The sequence below is a fragment of the Microcaecilia unicolor genome, chromosome 2 (genome assembly GCF_901765095.1).
Source record: "Microcaecilia unicolor chromosome 2, aMicUni1.1, whole genome shotgun sequence".
NCBI lineage: Eukaryota > Metazoa > Chordata > Amphibia > Gymnophiona > Siphonopidae > Microcaecilia > Microcaecilia unicolor.
Window position 1 is genome coordinate 460,538,146 of NC_044032.1, and position 21,766 is coordinate 460,559,911.

General features: G+C 48.9%; 1 protein-coding gene across 1 annotated transcript in view; it reads left to right on the forward strand.

Moving 5' to 3' along the window:
• Positions 1 to 21,766, forward strand: part of HSPA12B (heat shock protein family A (Hsp70) member 12B) — a 230,372-nt gene that overhangs the window by 144,308 nt on the left and 64,298 nt on the right. Inside the window, exon 9 of the mRNA XM_030190980.1 lies at positions 20,250 to 20,336. Within this exon, the coding sequence (XP_030046840.1) occupies positions 20,250 to 20,336 (87 nt within the window). The remainder of the gene's footprint in view (positions 1 to 20,249; positions 20,337 to 21,766) is intronic.

The window sequence follows — 21,766 nt, forward strand, 5'->3', positions numbered from 1 at the left end:
GGGACCAACATGATCTGAAAAACAGTCACAAGACAACAAAGGTAGAAAAAAATCATTTTATTTTCATTTTAGTGTTTGGAATATGTCCAATTTGAGAATTTACATCTGCTGTCTTATTTTGCAATGTATAGCAATGTTCTGTTTTCTGGTATTGTGCTGCATGCAGAATCTGTATGCTAATTTGGTTTCTGTCATTTTGGGTATACTGGGGAGGGGTGGGTGGGCCCCAAGAACTGGTCTGCACAGCTCCCTGCAGTTGCTAAGACCGGTCCTGTCCGTCATCGACATTCTGCCACCAGGCTGGGCCCCCTGCATTGAAATCACAGTGCCTCTCACCTCCGTGTGAAAGTGCTGCAGGCAGCAGCAGATCGCCTCCCTTCAGGCTTCCATCCCTCTCTGTGTCCCGCCCTCAGGGAAGTTATGTCAGTTGAGGGCGGGACACAGGGAGGGAAGGAGGCCCGAAGGAGGGAGGCAATCTGCTGCTGCCTGCAGCGCCTTCACATGAAGGTGAGAGGCGCTGTGATTTCAATGCAGGGGCCCAGCCCGCTGGTGCGCGGAGGGGGGACGGGTGGTGGGGGAGTGGTGGCGACCTCGGGGGGGGGGGGGCGGGGGGGGGGGCCTTGTCCTGGGCCTGGCCCAGTCTCTCGGCGGCCCTGATTTTCAGTGTTCATAATTTGGAAGTTTCAGTTTGTGAAATGGTTGTTCATTTTGGATGTTCTCACTTATTTTTGAACAGGAAACCCATATGTATTTCCTGTTTGAAAATGGCTGTGATGGACCTTTTTTTGTATATAATGAGCAGGATGTTCTTTCGAAAATGCCCCTCCATGCAGAAAAACATGTGCAAGACTATAGAATAAGAGGGATATTGATACTGAATATATAAAGCGAATGCTACATACCTGTAGAAGGTATTCTCCGAGGACAGCAGGCTGATTGTTCTCACTGATGGGTGACGTCCACGGCAGCCCCTCCAATCGGAAACTTCACTAGCAAAGGCCTTTGCTAGTCCTCGCGCGCTCATGCGCACCGCGCATGCGCGGCCATCTTCCCGCCCGAACCGGCTCGTGTTCATCAGTCCCATATGTAGCAAACAAAGCAAGGGAAAACGCAACTCCAAAGGGGAGGCGGGCGGGTTTGTGAGAACAATCAGCCTGCTGTCCTCGGAGAATACCTTCTACAGGTATGTAGCATTCGCTTTCTCCGAGGACAAGCAGGCTGCTTGTTCTCACTGATGGGGTATCCCTAGCCCCCAGGCTCACTCAAAACAACAACCATGGTCAATTGGGCCTCGCAACGGCGAGGACATAACTGAGATTGACCTAAAAAATTTACCAACTAACTGAGAGTGCAGCCTGGAACAGAACAAACAGGGCCCTCGGGGGGTGGAGTTGGATCCTAAAGCCCAAACAGGTTCTGAAGAACTGACTGCCTGAACCGACTGTCGCGTCGGGTATCCTGCTGCAGGCAGTAATGAGATGTGAATGTGTGGACAGATGACCACGTCGCAGCTTTGCAAATTTCTTCAATAGAGGCTGACTTCAAGTGGGCTACCGACGCTGCCATGGCTCTAACATTATGAGCCGTGACATGACCCTCAAGAGCCAGCCCAGCCTGGGCGTAAGTGAAGGAAATGCAATCTGCTAGCCAATTGGATATGGTGCGTTTCCCCACAGCCACTCCCCTCCTATTGGGATCAAAAGAAACAAACAATTGGGCGGACTGTCTGTTGGGCTGTGTCCGCTCCAGATAGAAGGCCAATGCTCTCTTGCAGTCCAATGTGTGCAGCTGACGTTCAGCAGGGCAGGAATGAGGACGGGGAAAGAATGTTGGCAAGACAATTGACTGGTTCAGATGGAACTCCGACACGACCTTTGGCAAGAACTTAGGGTGAGTGCGGAGGACTACTCTGTTATGATGAAATTTGGTGTAAGGGGCCTGGGCTACCAGGGCCTGAAGCTCACTGACTCTACGAGCTGAAGTAACTGCCACCAAGAAAATGACCTTCCAGGTCAAGTACTTCAGATGGCAGGAATTCAGTGGCTCAAAAGGAGGTTTCATCAGCTGGGTGAGAACGACATTGAGATCCCATGACACTGTAGGAGGCTTGACAGGGGGCTTTGACAACAGCAAACCTCTCATGAAGCGAACAACTAAAGGCTGTCCTGAGATCGGCTTACCTTCCACACAGTAATGGTATGCACTGATTGCACTAAGGTGAACCCTTACAGAGTTGGTCTTGAGACCAGACTCAGACAAGTGCAGAAGGTATTCAAGCAGGGTCTGTGTAGGACAAGAGCGAGGATCTAGGGCCTTGCTGTCAGACCAGACGACAAACCTCCTCCACAGAAAGAAGTAACTCCTCTTAGTGGAATCTTTCCTGGAAGCAAGCAAGATGCGGGAGACACCCTCTGACAGGCCCAAAGAGGCAAAGTCTACGCTCTCAACATCCAGGCCGTGAGAGCCAGGGACCGGAGGCTGGGATGCAGAAGCGCCCCTTCGTCCTGTGTGATGAGGGTCGGAAAACACTCCAATCTCCACGGTTCTTCGGAGGACAACTCCAGAAGAAGAGGGAACCAGATCTGACGCGGCCAAAAAGGAGCAATCAGAATCATGGTGCCTCGATCTTGCTTGAGTTTCAACAAAGTCTTCCCCACCAGAGGTATGGGAGGATAAGCATACAGCAGACCCTCCCCCCAGTCCAGGAGGAAGGCATCCGATGCCAATCTGCCGTGGGCCTGAAGCCTGGAACAGAACTGAGGGACTTTGTGGTTGGCTCGAGATGCGAAGAGATCTACCAAGGGGGTGCCCCACGCCTGGAAGATCTGTCGCACTACACGGGAATTGAGCAACCACTCATGAGGTTGCATAATCCTGCTCAACCTGTCGGCCAGACTGTTGTTTACGCCTGCCAGATATGTGGCTTGGAGCACCATGCCGTGACGGCGAGCCCAGAGCCACATGCTGACGGCTTCCTGACACAGGGGGCGAGATCCGGTGCCCCCCTGCTTGTTGACGTAGTACATGGCAACCTGGTTGTCTGTCTGAATTTGGATAATTTGGTGGGACAGCCGATCTCTGAAAGCCTTCAGAGCGTTCCAGATCGCTCGCAACTCCAGAAGATTGATCTGCAGATCGCGTTCCTGGAGGGACCAGCTTCCTTGGGTGTGAAGCCCATCGACATGAGCTCGCCAGCCCAGGAGAGACGCATCCGTGGTCAGCACTTTTTGTGGCTGAGGAATTTGGAAAGGACGTCCCAGAGTCAGATTGGACCAAATCGTCCACCAATACAGGGATTCGAGAAAACTCGTGGACAGGTGGATCACGTCTTCTAGATCCCCAGCAGCCTGAAACCACTGGGAAGCTAGGGTCCATTGAGCAGATCTCATGTGAAGGCGGGCCATGGGAGTCACATGGACTGTGGAGGCCATGTGGCCTAGCAATCTCAACATCTGCCGAGCTGTGATCTGCTGGGACGCTCGCACCCGGGAAACGAAGGACAACAAGTTGTTGGCTCTCGTCTCTGGGAGATAGGCGCGAGCCGTCCGAGAATCCAGCAGAGCTCCTATGAATTCGAGTCTCTGCACTGGGAGAAGATGGGACTTTGGATAATTTATCACAAACCCCAGTAGCTCCAGGAGGCGAATAGTCATCTGAATGGACTGCAGGGCTCCTGCCTCGGATGTGTTCTTCACCAGCCAATCGTCGAGATATGGGAACACGTGCACCCCCAGCCTGCGAAGTGCCGCTGCTACTACAGCCAAGCACTTTGTGAACACCCTGGGCGCAGAGGCGAGCCCAAAGGGTAGCACACAGTACTGGAAGTGACGTGTGCCCAGCTGAAATCGCAGATACTGTCTGTGAGCTGGCAGTATCGGGATGTGCGTGTAGGCGTCCTTCAAGTCCAGAGAGCATAGCCAATCGTTTTCCTGAATCATGGGAAGGAGGGTGCCCAGGGAAAGCATCCTGAACTTTTCTTTGACCAGATATTGGTTCAGGGCCCTTAGGTCTAGGATGGGACGCATCCCCCCTGTTTTCTTTTCCACAAGGAAGTACCTGGAATAGAATCCCAGCCCTTCTTGCCCGGATGGCACGGGCTCGACCGCATTGGCACTGAGAAGGGCGGAGAGTTCCTCTGCAAGTACCTGCTTGTGCTGGAAGCTGTAAGACTGAGCTCCCGGTGGACAATTTGGAGGTTTTGAGGCCAAATTGAGGGTGTATCCTTGCCGGACTATTTGGAGAACCCACTGATCGGAGGTTATGAGAGGCCACCTTTGGTGAAAAGCTTTCAACCTCCCTCCGACTGGCAGGTCGCCCGGCACTGACACTTGGATGTCGGCTATGCTCTGCTGGAGCCAGTCAAAAGCTCATCCCTTGCTTTTGCTGGGGAGCCGAGGGGCCTTGCTGAGGCGCACGCTGCTGATGAGAGCGAGCGCGCTGGGGCTTAGCCTGGGCCGCAGGCTGTCGAGAAGTTGGATTGTACCTACGCTTGCCAGAAGAGTAGGAAACAGTCTTCCTTCCCCCCAAAAATCTTCTACCTGTAGAGGTAGAGGCTGAAGGCTGCCGGCGGGAGAACTTGTCGAATGCGGTGTCCCGCTGGTGGAGCTGCTCTACCACCTGTTCGACTTTCTCTCCAAAAATGTTATCCGCACGGCAAGGCGAGTCCACAATCCGCTGCTGGATTCTATTCTCCAGGTCGGAGGCACGCAGCCATGAGAGCCTGCGCATCACCACACCTTGAGCAGCGGCCCTGGACGCAACATCAAAGGTGTCATACACCCCTCTGGCCAGGAATTTTCTGCACGCCTTCAGCTGCCTGACCACCTCCTGAAAAGGCTTGGCTTGCTCAGGGGGGAGCGCATCAACCAAGCCCGCCAACTGCCACACATTGTTCCGCATGTGTATGCTCGTGTAGAGCTGGTAGGACTGAATTTTGGCCACGAGCATAGAGGAATGGTAGGCCTTCCTCCCAAAGGAGTCTAAGGTTCTAGAGTCCTTGCCCGGGGGCGCCGAAGCATGCTCCCTAGAACTCTTAGCCTTCTTTAGGGCCAGATCCACAACTCCAGAATCATGAGGCAACTGAGTGCGCATCAGATCTGGGTCCCCATGGATCCGGTACTGGGACTCGATCTTCTTGGGGATGTGGGGATTAGTTAAAGGCTTGGTCCAGTTCGCCAGCAATGTCTTTTTTAAGACATGGTGCATGGGTACAGTGGACGCTTCCTTAGGTGGAGAAGGATAGTCCAGGAGCTCAAACATTTCAGCCCTGGGCTCGTCCTCCACAACCACCGGGAAGGGGATGGCCGTAGACATCTCCCGGACAAAGGAAGCAAAAGACAGACTCTCGGGAGGAGAAAGCTGTCTCTCAGGAGAGGGAGTGGGATCGGATGGGAGACCCTCAGACTCCTCGTCAGAGAAATATCTGGGGTCTTCTTCCTCTTCCCACGAGGCCTCACCCTCGGTGTCAGACACAAGTTCACGGACCTGCGTCTGCAACCGTGCCCGACTCGACTCTGTGGAGCCACATCCACGATGGGGGCGTCGAGAGGTAGACTCCCTCGCCCGCATCGGCGAAGCTCCCTCCGCCGATGTAGTCGGGGAGCCTTCCTGGAAGGCGGCGGCAGCCGGTACCGCACGCGGCACCGACGCCGGAGACCTCACCTCGGGCGATGGGCCAGCCGGCGCCACGCTCGACGGTACCGGTGGTGCAAGCACCGCCGGTACCGGAGGGGTAGGGCGCAACAGCTCTCCCAGAATCTCTGGGAGAACGGCCCGGAGGCTCTCGTTCAGAGCGGCTGCAGAGAAAGGCATGGAGGTCGATGCAGGCGTCGACGTCAGAACCTGTTCCGGGCATGGAGGCTGTTCCGGGCTGTCCAGAGTGGAGCGCATCGACACCTCCTGAACAGAGGGTGAGCGGTCCTCTCGGTGCCGATGCCTGGTGGGTGCCGACTCCCTCGGCGACCCAGAGCTCTCGGTGCCGACCCGGGAAGGAGACCGATGACGATGCTTCTTCGATTTCTTGGAACGAAGCATGTCACCGGAGCTTCCCGGCACCGACGAGGAGGACGTAGAATCCAGCCGTCGCTTCCTCGGGGCCGAGGCCGAAGGAGGTCGGTCTCGGGGGGGCTGTACCGCAGGAGCCCTCAGGGTAGGGGGAGACCCACCCGAAGGCTCACCGCCACCAGCAGGGGAATGGACAGCCCTCACCTGCACTCCAGACGAAGCACCACCGTCCGACGACATCAGCAGACGAGGTCCCGGTACCACCGACGTCGATGCAGCTATCCGATGTCTCGGCGCCGATGCAGAGGGCCGATGCCTCGATGCACTCGATGCACTGGCGGCCGAGGATGAAGCTCTGGACGCTGAAGACGTCGATGCACTCGATATCCCCGGTGCCGATGCCGACGAAGAGCCCGAGAACAAAACGTTCCACTGGGCTAATCTCGCTACCTGAGTCCGCTTTTGCAAAAGGGAACACAGACTACAGGCCTGCGGGCGGTGCCCAGTCCCCAAGCACTGAAGACACGACTCGTGCCTGTCAGTGAGCGAGATGACCCGGGCGCACTGGGTGCACTTCTTGAAGCCGCTGGTAGACTTCGATGTCATGGGCGGAAAAATCACGCCGGCGAGATCAAAAGTCGAAATGGCGGAAAAGGCACCGAAAAAACAAGGGGAAGAAAACTTCGACCCGAGGCCTAAAAGTGGCCTACCCCGACGACGAAAGAAAACTTACCGGGGCGAAAGCTGGAAATAGCGGGGGAAGAAAAGACCAAGAGTCTTTTCCCACACAGAAAGGATTATAATTTTTCTCTCGAAAACACACGACGAACGCGCGAGGTCGACTTTGCGGGGCCCGACACGGCGAAAACACAACCGTACCGAGCGCGGACAAAAGAAGACTGACGAACACGAGCCGGTTCGGGCGGGAAGACGGTCGCGCATGCGCAGTGCGCATGAGCGTGCGAGGACTAGCAAAGGCCTTTGCTAGTGAAGTTTCCGATTGGAGGGGCTGCCGTGGACGTCACCCATCAGTGAGAACAAGCAGCCTGCTTGTCCTCGGAGAATATCCTATATAATAATTCTCACCTCCAACAGGATGTGCCTGGGACTGTGCCTGCCGGAAGTGGTCTGCTAGGAAGGCACGCACTGAAGTCAGTGACGGTCAGTGACAGACAATTTGGCAAAGCAAAACAATCTGAGTGCTGGCCATTAGGACACAGGGTTGATAGGAGAGTTTTAAAAGACTGAAGGAACCGAAAGTGTTAAATGGGGGGAGGGGGGGAGTTCTGAACGACTGAAAGACATGAACATTTGGGAAAGGAAAACAATCTGAATGCTGGCCATTAGGACACAGGGTAGATAGGAGAGTTTTAAAAGACTGAAGGAAACGAAAGTGTTAAACTGCAGAAGGGAGGGGGGAGTTGTGAACGACTGAAAGACATGCAAATTTGGGACAGGAAAACAATCTCAATGCTGGCCATTAGCACATAGGGTACATAGGAGAGTTTTAAAAGACTGAAGGAACCGAGGGCGGAGGGGGGGGGGGGGGGGGGCAAGTTCTGAATGAATGAAAGAAATGAAAATTTATGAGAGGAACACAATCTGAATGCCAGGCATTTGGACACAGGGTAGAAAGGACACTTTTTTTAAAAATGAAGGACGTGAAAGTGTTACATCTTGGGGGAGGAGTGAGGAGGAAAGCGGTGGGGTATCCGGATACTGGGCGTTAGGGCCACGGGGGTACATAGACTTTTGAAAGCCTTAAGGAACCCAAAGTGTGGGAAGGAGGAGGAAAAGGAGGGGAGGGAACGGGGTGAGGAGCCTTAGGAACAGGGGAGGGGGCCCTGCCACACACTCTCATTCTCACACACACACTGTCACACAGTCTCACTCTGTCACACACCCGCACATTCACTCTGGCTCTCTCTCTCTCTCAAATATACACACTCCCAGGAAAACCTTGCCCCCGTTTCATTCGTTCCAGAAACGGGCCTTTTTTTACTAGTAACATTACATAAAAGGCTCAGAATGGTTTACAGTGAGAAAAAATCAAAATACAAAACAAATTAAAATCATCATGCAATTAAGTGTCATGGCCAGTGTTTAAATTAAAATGATGACTGCCATCCCTGAATGTTATCTCTTTACTGTTGTAATGCATGCTAATGAGTATAATGAGATACAAATGAAGGCATACTGAGCTCTGGGAAATTATCACACCCATTCACTATGCCATGCACTATTTAGCAAATGCATACTAGAGTGAACATTTATCACCCACTCCAGACCATGGATTAGGAACCTTGTGCACATGCTGTAAAAGCCATCTGCTAGCCAGAGACAGTTTGTAGAAAACAAATGGAGTCATTTTGATTGCTGCATCAGGAAAGGCTGCAGGAAGCAAGGAGAAGTGATCAAGAGGACAGAGATGGAAGTTGAAAATTCAAGCATATGCTCATAAATTAAGCCAGAGCAATTGTGCATTCCAAATGTAAAACCTGGCAAAGTCTGAAGAAAGAAAAGCATGCATGTACTTTCTACTGGTGTGCTTAGCTATAAAATGACCCCCTTAGGGACTATGTACTAAAAAGCAGTGGCGTAGCTACGTGGGGCCTGAGGGGGCCGGGGCCCCCGCAGATTCACCCCAGGACCCCCCTCCCAGCGAACCCACCCCCGCCGCCGCCTACCTTTACTTTTGCTGGCGGGGGATCCCACTCCCCGCCAGCCGACGTCTTCTCAGTCCTTCCTGCTCTTCAATTTGTTTGCTGACGTCCTGCACGTAATTGTACGTGCAGGACGTCAGACTCAGAGAACAGTTCTGTTCTCTGAGTCTGACGTCCTGCACGTACAACGTGCAGGACGTCAGCAAACAAATTGAAGAGCGGGAAGCGACTAAGAAGAAGACGTCGGCTGGCGGGGAGTGGGATCCCCCGCCAGCAAAAGTAAAGGTAGGCTGTAGCGGCGGCGGGGTCGCGGTGGGAGGGGGGCGGCAATTTCGGCGGTGGGGGGGCGGCGCCGGGGGGAGGGCTAAAATGTGCCCCCTCCCCCCGGGCTCTGGACCCCTCACCCACGGAAGGCTGGCTACGCCCCTGCTAAAAAGTAATAAGTTCAGCCAAATATCACGTCCAGTTCACCAGATTTAACATGAATTCAGTGGAGGTGTTTGACTTATTTACTAGGAATTGTCTGTGCAAACCAACCTCAGTTTAAAAAGTGAATTTGTTTTGATAATTCACATCGACAGCCAAAGGAAATATACAGCCAGTGGTGTGCTGGAACGGGCTCTTGCGGGCTCATGAGAGCCATTTGTTGTTTTTAAGAATTTTGGGAACTGGTTGTTAAAGTAGCCCCCTCCCCAATGGCTACTTTAAGAACTGGCTCCCAAAATGTGGGCTTGGGCTCCCTCCTGTATTCTCTTTTACTTTGCTGCCAAGTAAATAGGCTGCTGCTGTTCCCCACTCCTTGTTTCCAGCTCTGAGCATCAGGCTGGGACTTCTCATGCATGCGCGAGAAGGCCCAGCTTGCTGCTTAGAGCCAGAAACAAACAGCAGGGAGTGGTGACAGTCCATTTATTGGCTGGTAGGGCTTGTCATCCCTGGCATTCCCGCATGAGGGAGGGAGGAGAGGCATGCATTGCTCCTGCCAGTCCCCTCCCGCCCCCCCCCCCTTTAAATTGCAGGGCTGGCTATTCCTGGAGCCCGTTGTAAAAATTTACTAGCACATCCCTTTGCACAGCTATAATTATTATCAGTACAAGCAGTAGGATAGCTTCTAGCGGTGAGGATCCTCCTGCCATGGTACGCTGGCAGGTTCATGGGGCAACTCCATAAAGTGTGCCAAACGCTAGATGCCAAGATGCAGAGCATTAAGCACTAACTCTAGAATGTTCTATTCATTATTTTATTTATTTATTTATTTATTTATTTATTGGGATTTGTGGAGCTGTGGCCAAGTGGTTAGAGTACCGGTCTTGTAATCCATGTAACCGCCTTTATGAAGAGATTCACCCAAGGTGGACACTAGCGCAAGTTGGCATTTATATGCTAACACTTAGGCAAGTTTAAATATCCAAGCCTAAATGAGGCAGTATAGTGTGTAACTTAAAGTATTCTGCAAGTTATGGGACTGATATTCAGACAGTGAGAGTTAGCTGGGCTGCCTCCCGAGATCGGCAACAAACCTGTAACTGGTGACCTGGCCGGTTAAATAGCGCTGAATATCGGGCAGTATGTGTATAAATGTTGGACACACCCATGCACTGCCCATGCACCTCCTCTGTGCACTCTGCCCCCCATTCCATTTATATATTAAGCAAGTTGTACAGTAAAATTATGGAATGCTGTTGAGCACGTGGCCAGTACTTAACAGTCACCGTGTAACTGCTAGTATTCCATATCTTACATGCGCAATTGGTGTCTAACTTTAAATGGCCTGTTATAGAATGAGAGGGAAAGTTTCTCCACTCTCTTACATGGAGCAGGAAGAGATGAGGCTGGTCAAAGCTGTCAGTCCTTCCCCTTCCCTCATGGTCTTACCAGTTACCACCACTCGGAGTTTTGTCTTCAAGGAGCAGATGGAACCACCAGTAGTGAGGAAATGGGGGAAGCGGTGGAAATCAAGACAGTAGGATCTCCTCATTGACCTGCTAGCCCTCTGGCAGGGGTGGACTGGGTGGCTCACTACTCTCTCCATCTTATCTGCTTTGTCATTGCTAACTTTCAGTTGATAATGAAGACAACATGAAAGAAAGCAGTAAAGATTTCTGCTCCTGCTATCTCAGTGTTGCGGACAGAAGAAGAATATTTAGGAGCTGATATACTAAAGTGCATTAATGTCAGTATTATTGTGCTTGCTAATGGGCTGTGCTAATTAAATGCACATGAGTGAAATGGTATGTGCTTAGTGAGTAGGGTAATAATAATTCATAACCTAGAAATGAGATTTCATGCCTAAATGCATGTATTGCTCTTTAGTAAACCAGTCCCATAGTGTGAAGTGCTAAACAGTTGACATTTCCTAAAGGGATTTGTAGTGACATGAAAACTCTACAGCAGCTCCATTTAAAGTTCCCACAACCAGCCCCTGATCACCCAACATTCTCCCACACAAAGTGGTTGGCACTGTGATGTACTAAACTTTTTATAATCAGATATAGTACCGTGCAAATCCCCAAAACTATACCATATCATCCAGCAATCATTAGGTCCATAGCATCAGCAGCAGATGAATCTAGAGACTTGTAGGTTGTGTCTGTCTACCAGCAGGTGGAGATAGAGAGCACTGAATTGAACTGTGCCTTATATGATGTGATTCTCCTTGATAATGCAGTATTCTCTATCTCCAGCAGGCAGACGGACTTATTTCACAGTTTCCTGGCTTTTTCTGTCTGCAACTCCTGTTCTGGTTTTGCTGGTTCAGTCGAGCTTGGGAGTATTCTGGCTGAGCGGTGCCAACTTTAGGGGGTACATCTGATAATGCCAGTTCCCTCCCCCACCCCAGTCTCCTCTCCCTAACTGTTCCCACCTGTTCTTCCCTTCCTCACAGAACTGCCACCTTTTTTTCCTTTTTCTAGAACAACAACAAAAAAAGAGGGGGCATTTTGAATAGTGGGATCGAACACTTTCCTGAGTGCTTGTCAGCTAAATTGGAGAGAGTGAGTTGATTTCTAGTTGGTTTCCAGCTTACCATTGGCTTTGGCCTCTATGGGGAGAGCTGTCTGGTGCTTTTTTCTGCTAGGGTAAGTCTATTTCTTCCTACTTGCTCTGCACTCATGATTTAATTTTCCCTCTCGTTATGGCTGCTGAGTTATTCAAATACTGCTCCCACTGTTGGAAGCAGAGAGCAGCGTTGGGTCTATGCCCCGGTGGGGGGGGGGGGGGGGTGTATTCGGGCCCGGAGGACACATCAGCTGATAGTGGCACAGCAGTTTCCCGCATGAAGGATGCATAGCCGACCTCTCCTCAGAAGACCGCTGTTTCAGCGGCCATCTTGGCTTCCCACGGCCTCTGCGGCTGGTTTGCCAATTGCATCAGATGACAGCATTGTTCCCTCTGGATCTGGGGGTGAGTCGGGAGGCAATTCGGTGTTGTCTCACGTGGAGGGGGGAGGGTTATGAGCCCTTCTCCCTGGAGTTTGTGTTGTTACTACATCGCACCTTTTTGCTTAAATACTCCTCTCCAGGGTCCGCAGTGCTTTACGATTTTTCACCTGCCTCAAAGTCTTTTCCTGCGGTGTAGGTGGCTTTGTGTTTGAAACGGTAGTGTCTGGGTTCACATTCTGATGAAGACGTTGGAGCCCCTCCTCCTGCCCTCTCTGAGGGTGCAATTGCTGCGGATTCTTGGTCAGTGCCCGATTTGGAGAGTTTGGAAGAAGGGGGAACTCTTGACAGATGAGGCAGATGACCCCACGCCTGGGAGAGTCTTTCATAAGAAAGAGTTGCCTAGCTTTATAACCAAAGCCTTGCATGTTTTGAATATTAGTTCTCTGGAGACCCAATCTACAGCATCCGCAAATCCTAAGATAGCTAGCATCAAGAGGCCTCCCAAGGCTTTCCTGGTTCACGAAGCAATCCAGGAGCTCATCTCCACCCAGTGGGTTATGTTGGATGCAGGTCTTCGGGTTGCCAAGGCCATGTTGTAGCTCTACCCGGTCTCTCAAGATGAATTGGACAAGTTGCATCTCCCTAAGGTAGGTGCCCTAGTTGCAGGAGTGACCAACAAGACCGCTTTACTGGTGGAAGGAGGCATTACCCTCAGACTTCCAGGACCATAAGCTGGAATCTGCTTTGAAGTTTCCGTTCGATGTTTTGGCCATGGTATTACAGGCGGCTGTCTGAAGTTTTTATGTGGCCCAAGCTTCTCTTTCGTGGGTAGAGCAGGCTGTGAATTCTTTGTTTGAGTCGGGAACATAGCCTTCACCTGAGTTTCCAGATATGGAAATGGGTTTGGCTTATTTAGCTGATGGCCTTGTATGATCTCATCAGGGTGTCGGTCAAGAAAATGTCACTGGCCATCACTGGACGCTGTTTGTTGTGGTTGCGCCACTGGGCTGCAGATGCAGCTTCAAAGTAGCATCTGGTTAAGCATCTTTTTAAAGGCAGGCTGTTGTTTAGTGAGAACCTGGAAAAGCTGGTCAAGGATCTGGGAGAGTCGAAGACTCAGTGCTTACTGGAGGACAGGCCCTGGACTTTGGCTAAATCGGATTAGTCAAGGGCACTTTTTGGGATAGCAAGCAGTATCATCCTAGACGGCCTTCCTTTGCTTCGAAGTCCCAATATAAGCCAAAGCAGTCCTTTTGGACAGACAAGTACACATCAGGCTCATTAGTAGAGCTTTCTTCCACTCCTCACCCCTCCCAATGATGACGTCTCAGTCCACCCGTCAATTCCAATAGGGGGACAGCTGTCCCACTATTATGAGGAGTGGGCCACAATTATTATGGACTAGTAGATCTTAGAACTTATTCAAGATAGCTACAAGCTCAAATTCTCTTCTCCTTTCAGCAATTTTTTTTGGCCTCTCCGCATGTCACTTCACGCTGCTGCAGTTGCAGTAGTTGGGGACAATGATTAATGTGCCTTCACCAGAAGAAGGTCACAGTTGCTATTCAATCTATTTCATGGTGCCAAAGAAAGTGGATTCCTATCAACCAGTGTTGGACCTGAAGGGGGTCAATCGCTTCCTCAAAGTCTGCCGTTTCCATATGGAAACTTTGTGATCAGTCATTGCAGCGTTTCAGCCTGGTGAGTTCCTCATGGCTGTCGACCTCAAGGAGGCATATTTGCACATCCCCACAGCCCCATGCACCTTTTCCAAGGTGATTGTGCTAGTAGCAGTGGCCTTGAGGCGCAAAGGAATCTGGGTGCATCCCTTTCTCGATGATTGACTCATCAGGGTGTTGGCTTGAGAGAGTGTGCAGGCCACTTCTCGGGTGGTGGCTCTTTTACAGTCCTTGGGCTAGGTCATCAACGTGGCCAAGAGCCACCTGTTTCCTACACAGATGCTGGAATACCTGAGAGTCCTTTTCGACATTGCTCATGGCAGGGTGTTTTTGACAAAGCAACGTCACCTCAAGCTGCAGCATCAAATCCGCCTTTTGTGACAGTCGGCTGCTTCCAAGGTCTTGGTTTAGGTTCAGGTCTTGGGGTCATGGCATTCTCCCTCAAAGTGGTCCTGTAGGCTTGTTCCCACATGCGGCCTCTTCAGCAATCCCTGCTGAGCCATTGAGCCCTGGTTTTGGAGGATTACGAGCGGCATTTGATTCGGCAACCCCAGGGCTCGTCTCAGTCTGACCTGGTGGCTCCGTGACAGCAATTTGCTATTAGGTGCTCCTCTTGCTTCTCCCAACTGGACAGTGGTAATTACCAACACCAGTCTGTCAGGATGGGGCGCACACTGTTGCTCTCAGTACACACAGGGGCTCTGGACGGCAACTGAGGCCCAATGGTCCATCAACAGGTTGGTGCTCCGGGCAGTCTGCATGGCTCTTCTAGCATTCCAGTTGATCGTGGAGGGCATCCCGGTGCAGATTCTCTCCAACATGGTGATAGCGGCTTTCATCAACAGACAGGGCGGCACCCGCAGCCCCATGATGGTGGAGGAGGCAGTCGTGCTTTTTCGCTGGGTGGAGGTTCACCTGCTGCAAATTTCAGCAGCTCACATCGCGGGAATGACAAATATTCAAGCAAATTTTCTGAGTTGGAACACCTTGCATCTGTGGGAGTGGGAGCCCTCTGTGACAGCCTTTGAACTTGTCATCCGGCAGTGGGGGACTCCGCAACTGGATCTTATGGCAACCAGCTGCAAAAATGCTGTCTATTAATTATTTTATTGTGTATTGTGTTGACATTGTAATGTAGCATACTATGCCATACTTGGTATTGTTTGAATATCTTTGCTGCTGTAATTGTCTATTGCTTATATTTGACTTATTCTTGCTGTAGACCACATTGAGTGAATTCCTTCAAAAAGGCAGTAAATAAATCCTAATAAATAAATAAAATTCCAAGTTCCCTGGTTTTTCAGCAGATGAAGGGATCACGGCTCGGAGGGTCTCAATGCTCTCCTGTAACAGTGGTCACAGCCCGAGCTCCTGTATGTCTTTCCTTCAAGGCCCTGATAGGCCAGGTTCTCCGTTGGATTCAGTTTCACCAGGGCCGGGTGATTCTCATTGCTCCGGATTGGCCCCGCACGCTGTGGCACGTGAACCTAGTTTGTCTGCTAGTGGACAAGCCATTTCAACTTCCTCTTTCTCCCAGCCTTCTCTGCCAGGGTCCTCTGCAGATTGAGGATCCCTCCCCCTTTGGTCTAATGGCTTGGCTTTTGAGTGCTCAAACTTGAGGAAGAAGGGTTATTCGGATTCGGTCATTGCTTTTTTGTTTCATGCTGTGAAGCGTTCAACATCAACGGTGTGTGTTTGAGTCCTAGTGTGCCGACTGGGCAATCTCTCCATTGTGGGCTTTGCCACAAATTTTGGCTTTTCTTCAAGACAGATTGCAGAAAGGGTTGGCGGTCTACTCCCTTCGAGTGCAGGTTGCAGCCATTGCCTGTTATAGGGGTCAAGTTTCTTACTCTTCTCTTGCTTCACACCCAAGTGTGATGCATTTCCTCAAGGGGGTGGCACATCTTAAACCCACCGGTGGTGTGCCCATGTCCAGACTGGAATTTGAATTTGGTCCTCCAGTCCCTCCAGAAAGCTCCTTTTGATCTGTTGCGGAAGGCCATGCTTAAAGATCTCACGCTCATGTCAGTATTTCTTGTGGCGCATCTCTGAGCTGCAGGCACTTTCTTGCCAAGAGCCTTTTCTTTGTTTTTTGGAAGTGGGGGTTACAGTTCACACTGTTCCCTTGACCCTACCGAAAGTGGTCTCAGCCTTTCATCTTAACCAGCCTGTGTTTCTGCTTGCCTTTTGTGAGGATCACCCAACGCATAATTAAACTCTGGAATTCGTTGCCGGAGAACGTGGTGAAGGCGGTTAGCTTGGCAGAGTTTTAAAAGGGGTTAGACGGTTTCCTAAAGCACAAGTCCATAAACCACTACTAAATGGACTTGGGAAAAATCCACAATTCCAGGAATAACATGTATAGAATGTTTGTACGTTTGGGAAGCTTGCCAGGTGCCCTTGGCCTGGATTGGCCGCTGTCGTGGACAGGATGCTGGGCTCGATGGACCCTTGGTCTTTTCCCAGTGTGGTATTACTTATGTACTTATGTATTTAATATCCATCGGATTTTTGGCTTGCGCTTCCTTGATGTTCAGCAGCCGCTCCTACAACATTTGTCTATCACCAATGATTTCAGGCAGTTGGACCACTTGTTCATGCTGTTCTCTGGGCCTTGGAAGGGTGACACGGCCTCTAAGGTCTTCATCGCCCACTGGGTTAAGGAGACTGTTTCTTCAGGTTATGTCCTTGCCGGTCGTTCACTAGAGTGGTTGCATGTGCATTCTATGCGGGCTTTTGTGATTTCCTGGGCGGAGGCCTATACTGCTACTCTTGAAGAAATTTATTTGTCGGTGACATGATCATCGGTTCACACCTTTGTCAGGCTTTATCGCTTGGATGTGGCAGCTCGGGCGGAGACATCCTTCAGAGCTTTGGCTCTTGCTGCAAGGACTTCAGCTGCCCACCCAATTTAGGAACTGCTTTGCTACATCCCACAAGTCTCTGGATTCATCTGCTTCTGATGCTATGGAATGAAAAAATATGTCTTACCTGATAATTTTCTTTCCTTTGGTTGCAGCAGATGAATCCAGAGTCCCACCCTTTTCTGAATGGTTCTTGTGATAGGTGGTAATCCACTTTAAAACAATGCCATCTGATATTCAAAGAGATTTAAGCAGGATGGAGAGGCTCCCGCTCACTTAAATTGCGCTCTGTTGGCCAGCTGCCAATATTCAGAGGCACCAAACCAGGCAGTGCCACTGAATAACGGGGCTAAGCAATCATTTATAATGTGGGCAGGATACAAACATTTCAGCAATGGAATAAGGGAAGAGCCAGCAGCTATTCAGGAGCTGGCAAACTAAGTGACCAAATAGGACCACATAAAAAGCTGTCCTAACTTTACTTATCTGTGTCAGTGCTGGCACTGAATATCGTCCGGCACCAAGATAGTGGTAGACATTGTTGGGCGCATTTCCCTCCCTCCCGTTCTGCCTTTCCATGATCAGACACCTCCTCCCAACCTCCCCCTATGATCAGAAATACCCCCCATACTGATTCATTCAACCTTTCCCAAATTATTCATTTGCTCCCTTTCCCAACCCCCCCCCCCCCCCCCCCCCGCCAATTCTAGTAGTAGTTTTGCGGTACCTCTGGTAGACGTCAGCTATAAATAAGAGAAGACATGATTTCTTAATTTTCTGATACTGTGCTAAAAAATTAGAATTTATTCAGAATACAGCTGCAACACTAATTTTTAAAAAGAAGTTTGATTACATAACCCCTTTTTTTATATCTTCACTGGCTCCCAATGCAAGAACGCATTGACTTTAAACAGCCCTGTTTTATTTTTTAAATTCGTAATAGTATGATCCTTTAAGAATTTCTTTCCTTAATATGCTTTTCTAGCAGTAGTAAAACAAAACGGATAAAGAAAAGTTGCAACTTGATTTCTCCTTCTTTTAAAGCCATTCATGTGAAGAAAATGTTAGCAAATTCATTGTCCTATAAAGCTGTTTGGGGAACACTACCAACTTCTTTAAAGATAACTAGTTTATATTGTTCATTTCGTAAGTTGTTAAAAAGCTGTTTATTTCAGCAATTTTTATATCAGGTTTAATCCAGTTGTCTTATTAAGACTTACTGTAAACTGCCTTGGGTCCAATTTCATTGGGAATAGGCAGTATAGAAAGCCAAGTGCCTTCTGAAAATCCATATACAATATATTGACCGTCTTGCTTTAAGTTTTTTATTTACACATCTTACTGGAATATTACTGCCCCATCCTTGACCATCTTTAAATCTAGATTGAAAGCCCGCCTCTTTAACATTGCTTTTGACTTGTAACCACTCCCCCACATTAATTGATTTGCTTGCTTTATTTTTGTCTATTAGATTGTAAGCTCTTTGAGCAGGGACTGTCTTTCTTCTATGTTTGTGAAGCGCTGCGTACGATTTGTAGCGCTGTAGAAATGCTAAATAGTAGTAGTAGTAGTAGTAGATTAGATTAGATTAATTTCCAACTGTTTCATTACAGAAAAAGCAAATCATGAACTTGCTGTAGATAGTTGAAACTAAGGAGGGAAGCTATCAACAGGGGCATCTGTTAAGACGGGTTATTTTACCACTAACTTGTGCTATTTTAGCACAGGTCTCATTTTCTACAATGAGACCTAGAGGGGCATAATCGAACGGCACCGGCCATCTAATGACCGGCCATCTTCGGGGCCGGCTCCGCAAAGGGGTGATGCCAACCGTATTATCGAAAAAGATGGCCGGCCATCTTTTCTTTCGATAATACAGTTGGGGCCAGCTAAATCTCAACATTTAGGTCAAATGTTGAGATCGCCGGGTTTACAGATGGACGGCTTCAAAAAAAGTGGAAAAAAAATCCAAGTGCTCATCAGGGATGGCTTTTTCAGTAGTACCAGTGGGATTTGAACTGGCCACCTCTGGATTACAACAAGACCAGTGCTCTAACCACTTGGCCACAGCTCCACTCACTTGGATGTCCCTCCCTTTTGATTATGCCCCTTCAGGTCTCTCTCAGTCAATCACAGACGGCTAAATGCGCTGTGATTGGCTGAGAGAGACCCCTGTCTGTGATTGGCTGAGAGAGACCAGAAGGGGCATAATCAAAAGGGAGGAACATCCAAGTAAGTGGAGCTGTGGCCAAGAGGTTAGAGCACTGGTCTTGTAATCCAGAGATGACTGTCCAATAAAGTGCACAGGATGTCCCTGATGAGCACTTGGATTTTTTTTTTTTGGGTGGGAGGGGATTGGTGACCACTGGGGGAGTAAGGGGAGGTCATCCCCGATTCCGTCCGGTGATCATTTGTTTAGTTGGGGCTCCTTTTTGAAGTTTGGTCGTGAAAAAAAAGGGACCAAGTAAAGCTGGCGAAATGCTCGTCAAGCTTGGCTTTTTTTTTCCATTATCAGGCGAAGCCGGCCATCTCGTGAGCAAGCCCCCATCCTGCCCCATCCCGCCTTCACTACCCTACCGACACGCCCCCTTGAAATTTCGCCGGCTCTGCGACGGAAAGCAGTTGAAGCTGGCCAAAATCGGCTTTTGATTATACCGATTTCGCCGGTTTCAGGAGATTGCCGGTCATCTTCCGATTTGTGTCGGAAGATGGCTGGCGGTCTCTTTCGAAAATGAGCTGGCTAGTCACTAATAACAGGTTAACAGTAAAATATCCCATCTCAATGGGAGCCCATATTGCTAACTTCCCCCTAAGAGTTTGCACTGATTCTGGTTCAGTCCAAGCATGATGAATCTTCCTGTAGCTACTTCAGCTGAATAATTGTTGACTGAAATACGGACAGTTGAATAATTGTGGCTGAAGGAAAGGTTTGTTGATTGAGTTAATAGATGATGCCATTCACAGGGGTGAAGAGAGAAGGAAAGCTCATTCTATCAGCTGTGGTCCCTATAGCTGTCTACTCCAGTGGCTCTCAGCCCGGTCCTCTGGGCACACCCAGCCAACTGGGTTTTCAGGAGATCTACAATGAATATGCATGAGGTAGATTTGCATTCAATGGAGGCAGTGTACGCAAATCTATCTCATGCATATTCATTTTAAATGCCTTGAAATCTAGACTGGCTAGGTGCATCCCCAGCACTTGGTTGAGAACCCCTGGTCTACATGCATACCTCCAATGTAGATGTGCAAACTGACTCCGTATTCTCACAACAGGTTTATCCAGTTCTGCTTTTACCCTGTCGCCTGTGGTTTGGTGTGCCTCTTGTCTTTATTCATAAAAACAAGACTACATGCAGGCAATATGGTAAAAAACAGGACTTGGAGCAGCCTGTCCGGACATTCTGGAACCATTGTTGGTAGCCTTTTGTCAAGTGGAATGTGTAGAGTCAACAAATCTGCTGCTAGTTTTTTGCTCTTTCTTTGGAGGAAATTGGTTTTACTGGATGACAACACAATCCTCATTATGGGCAATTTCAGATTGCAGGCACACATGTACCTCAAGCACCACTGTTCAGTAGGGAAGTGAAAAATGGTATATACTTACAGTACTAGTCCTTGGAAAAGTTACTGGTTCCATAAACACCTTTTTTCTTCCTTCTTCAGCGAGAGAGCAGCTGCGGCGGTCCCGGCATAGCAGAACATTTCTGGTCGAGTCCGGGATGGGAGAGCTCTGGTCGGAAATGCAGGCAGGTAAGGAAATGGATACACGCAAACTTTGGGTTAGAAAAAGGCAAATTTGTTTATCTGTTAACAGAAACAAAGTGGCTCAAATTATTATAAAAGAAAGTTTGGAAAATAATTTCTTGTATCAGCCAACGTTTACTTCTCTGTGCTTGGAGAATACAAAACCAGTTCAGTGAAGTCTGCGGCTGGATAAATTGTTACGATAAATCCAACGAGCAAAGACATTAATGTTTATTGCAGAAAACAGAATATTTGCCTATATGTTGCTTTGTTTTACTTTAAGATATTAATATCAGCCTTCTTCCCCCTTTCCTTTCAGTACAGTAGGACACCGATTATCCAGACTAACCTCTTCAGAGAGCAGGTCCAGATAATGGAAAATCTGGATGATTGGACATTCCTTTTTGAAAAGAGCACAGACTTTGAGCATTACGTGTTGAGCATTATTTTTTGTTTTCAATAATAAATTGGAAAAAATTCCAAACTTTTGTGATGTTATAAGTTTTTTTTTATTGTATGTTAGGCATAATATGATAACTATAATACAGAGATCACAATAAAAATTAAAAACAGAAGCAGTCCAGATAATTGGACAGCCAGGTAATTGGACTTTGGATAATCGGCGTCCTACTGTACTCACCTACTCTCCTCTCTCCCCCCCCCCCCCCAAACAGGTATTATTAATTTACTTCAAAAATATAGGAATTATATAAAATAAACATAAATCTCTTACATTGTTTCATTGTAGAATCAGTGCATTATTCGCTTAATTTGGGTACCTGAATGGTGGTTCCCAGTTATAGAACTGTGTTTCTAAGGCTCAGTCTTTGGGTCTAGTAGAGTTTGTATCTTATGTGAAGCCTCTATTGAGTTTTTTGAGTTTGTGTCCAACATGGGTAAAATCTCTTTACTTTACTGTCACTTCGCATGGCCAAATTGCACATACAACTGATTAACAACCAATCAGCACACATCATTGGTACTTAACAACCAATTAGTGGCACCAATTGGCTTTAATTAGAATTTGTGTGCACAACTTTCTAGGCGTATTCTACAACGTGATGCGTGTAAACTGTAACACGCGCAGTTGAAAAGTGGGCATGGCCATGGGCATTGAATGGGCAGGTTGTGGACATTTCAAAAAAACTATGCACATTATTATGGAATACACCCGATCTGCGCTTAACTGAGGCGCAGGTATTTAGGCCTGGTTTTAGGTGGCCTAAATGGATGCACCTAAATTTTAGTCACAAGAATGGCACATAGGCATTCTCTGTAAACTATACCTAACTTTAGACGTAGTTTATAGAGTCACTATAGTAGCCACTGTGAGAAGGATGCCGATTTGTGTCGAAAGATGGGCGCCCTTCTCTTTTGAAAAGGAGCCTGTTAGTATACCTGACTATAACTCATTTTGAGCTACTATTGGTGGTAGT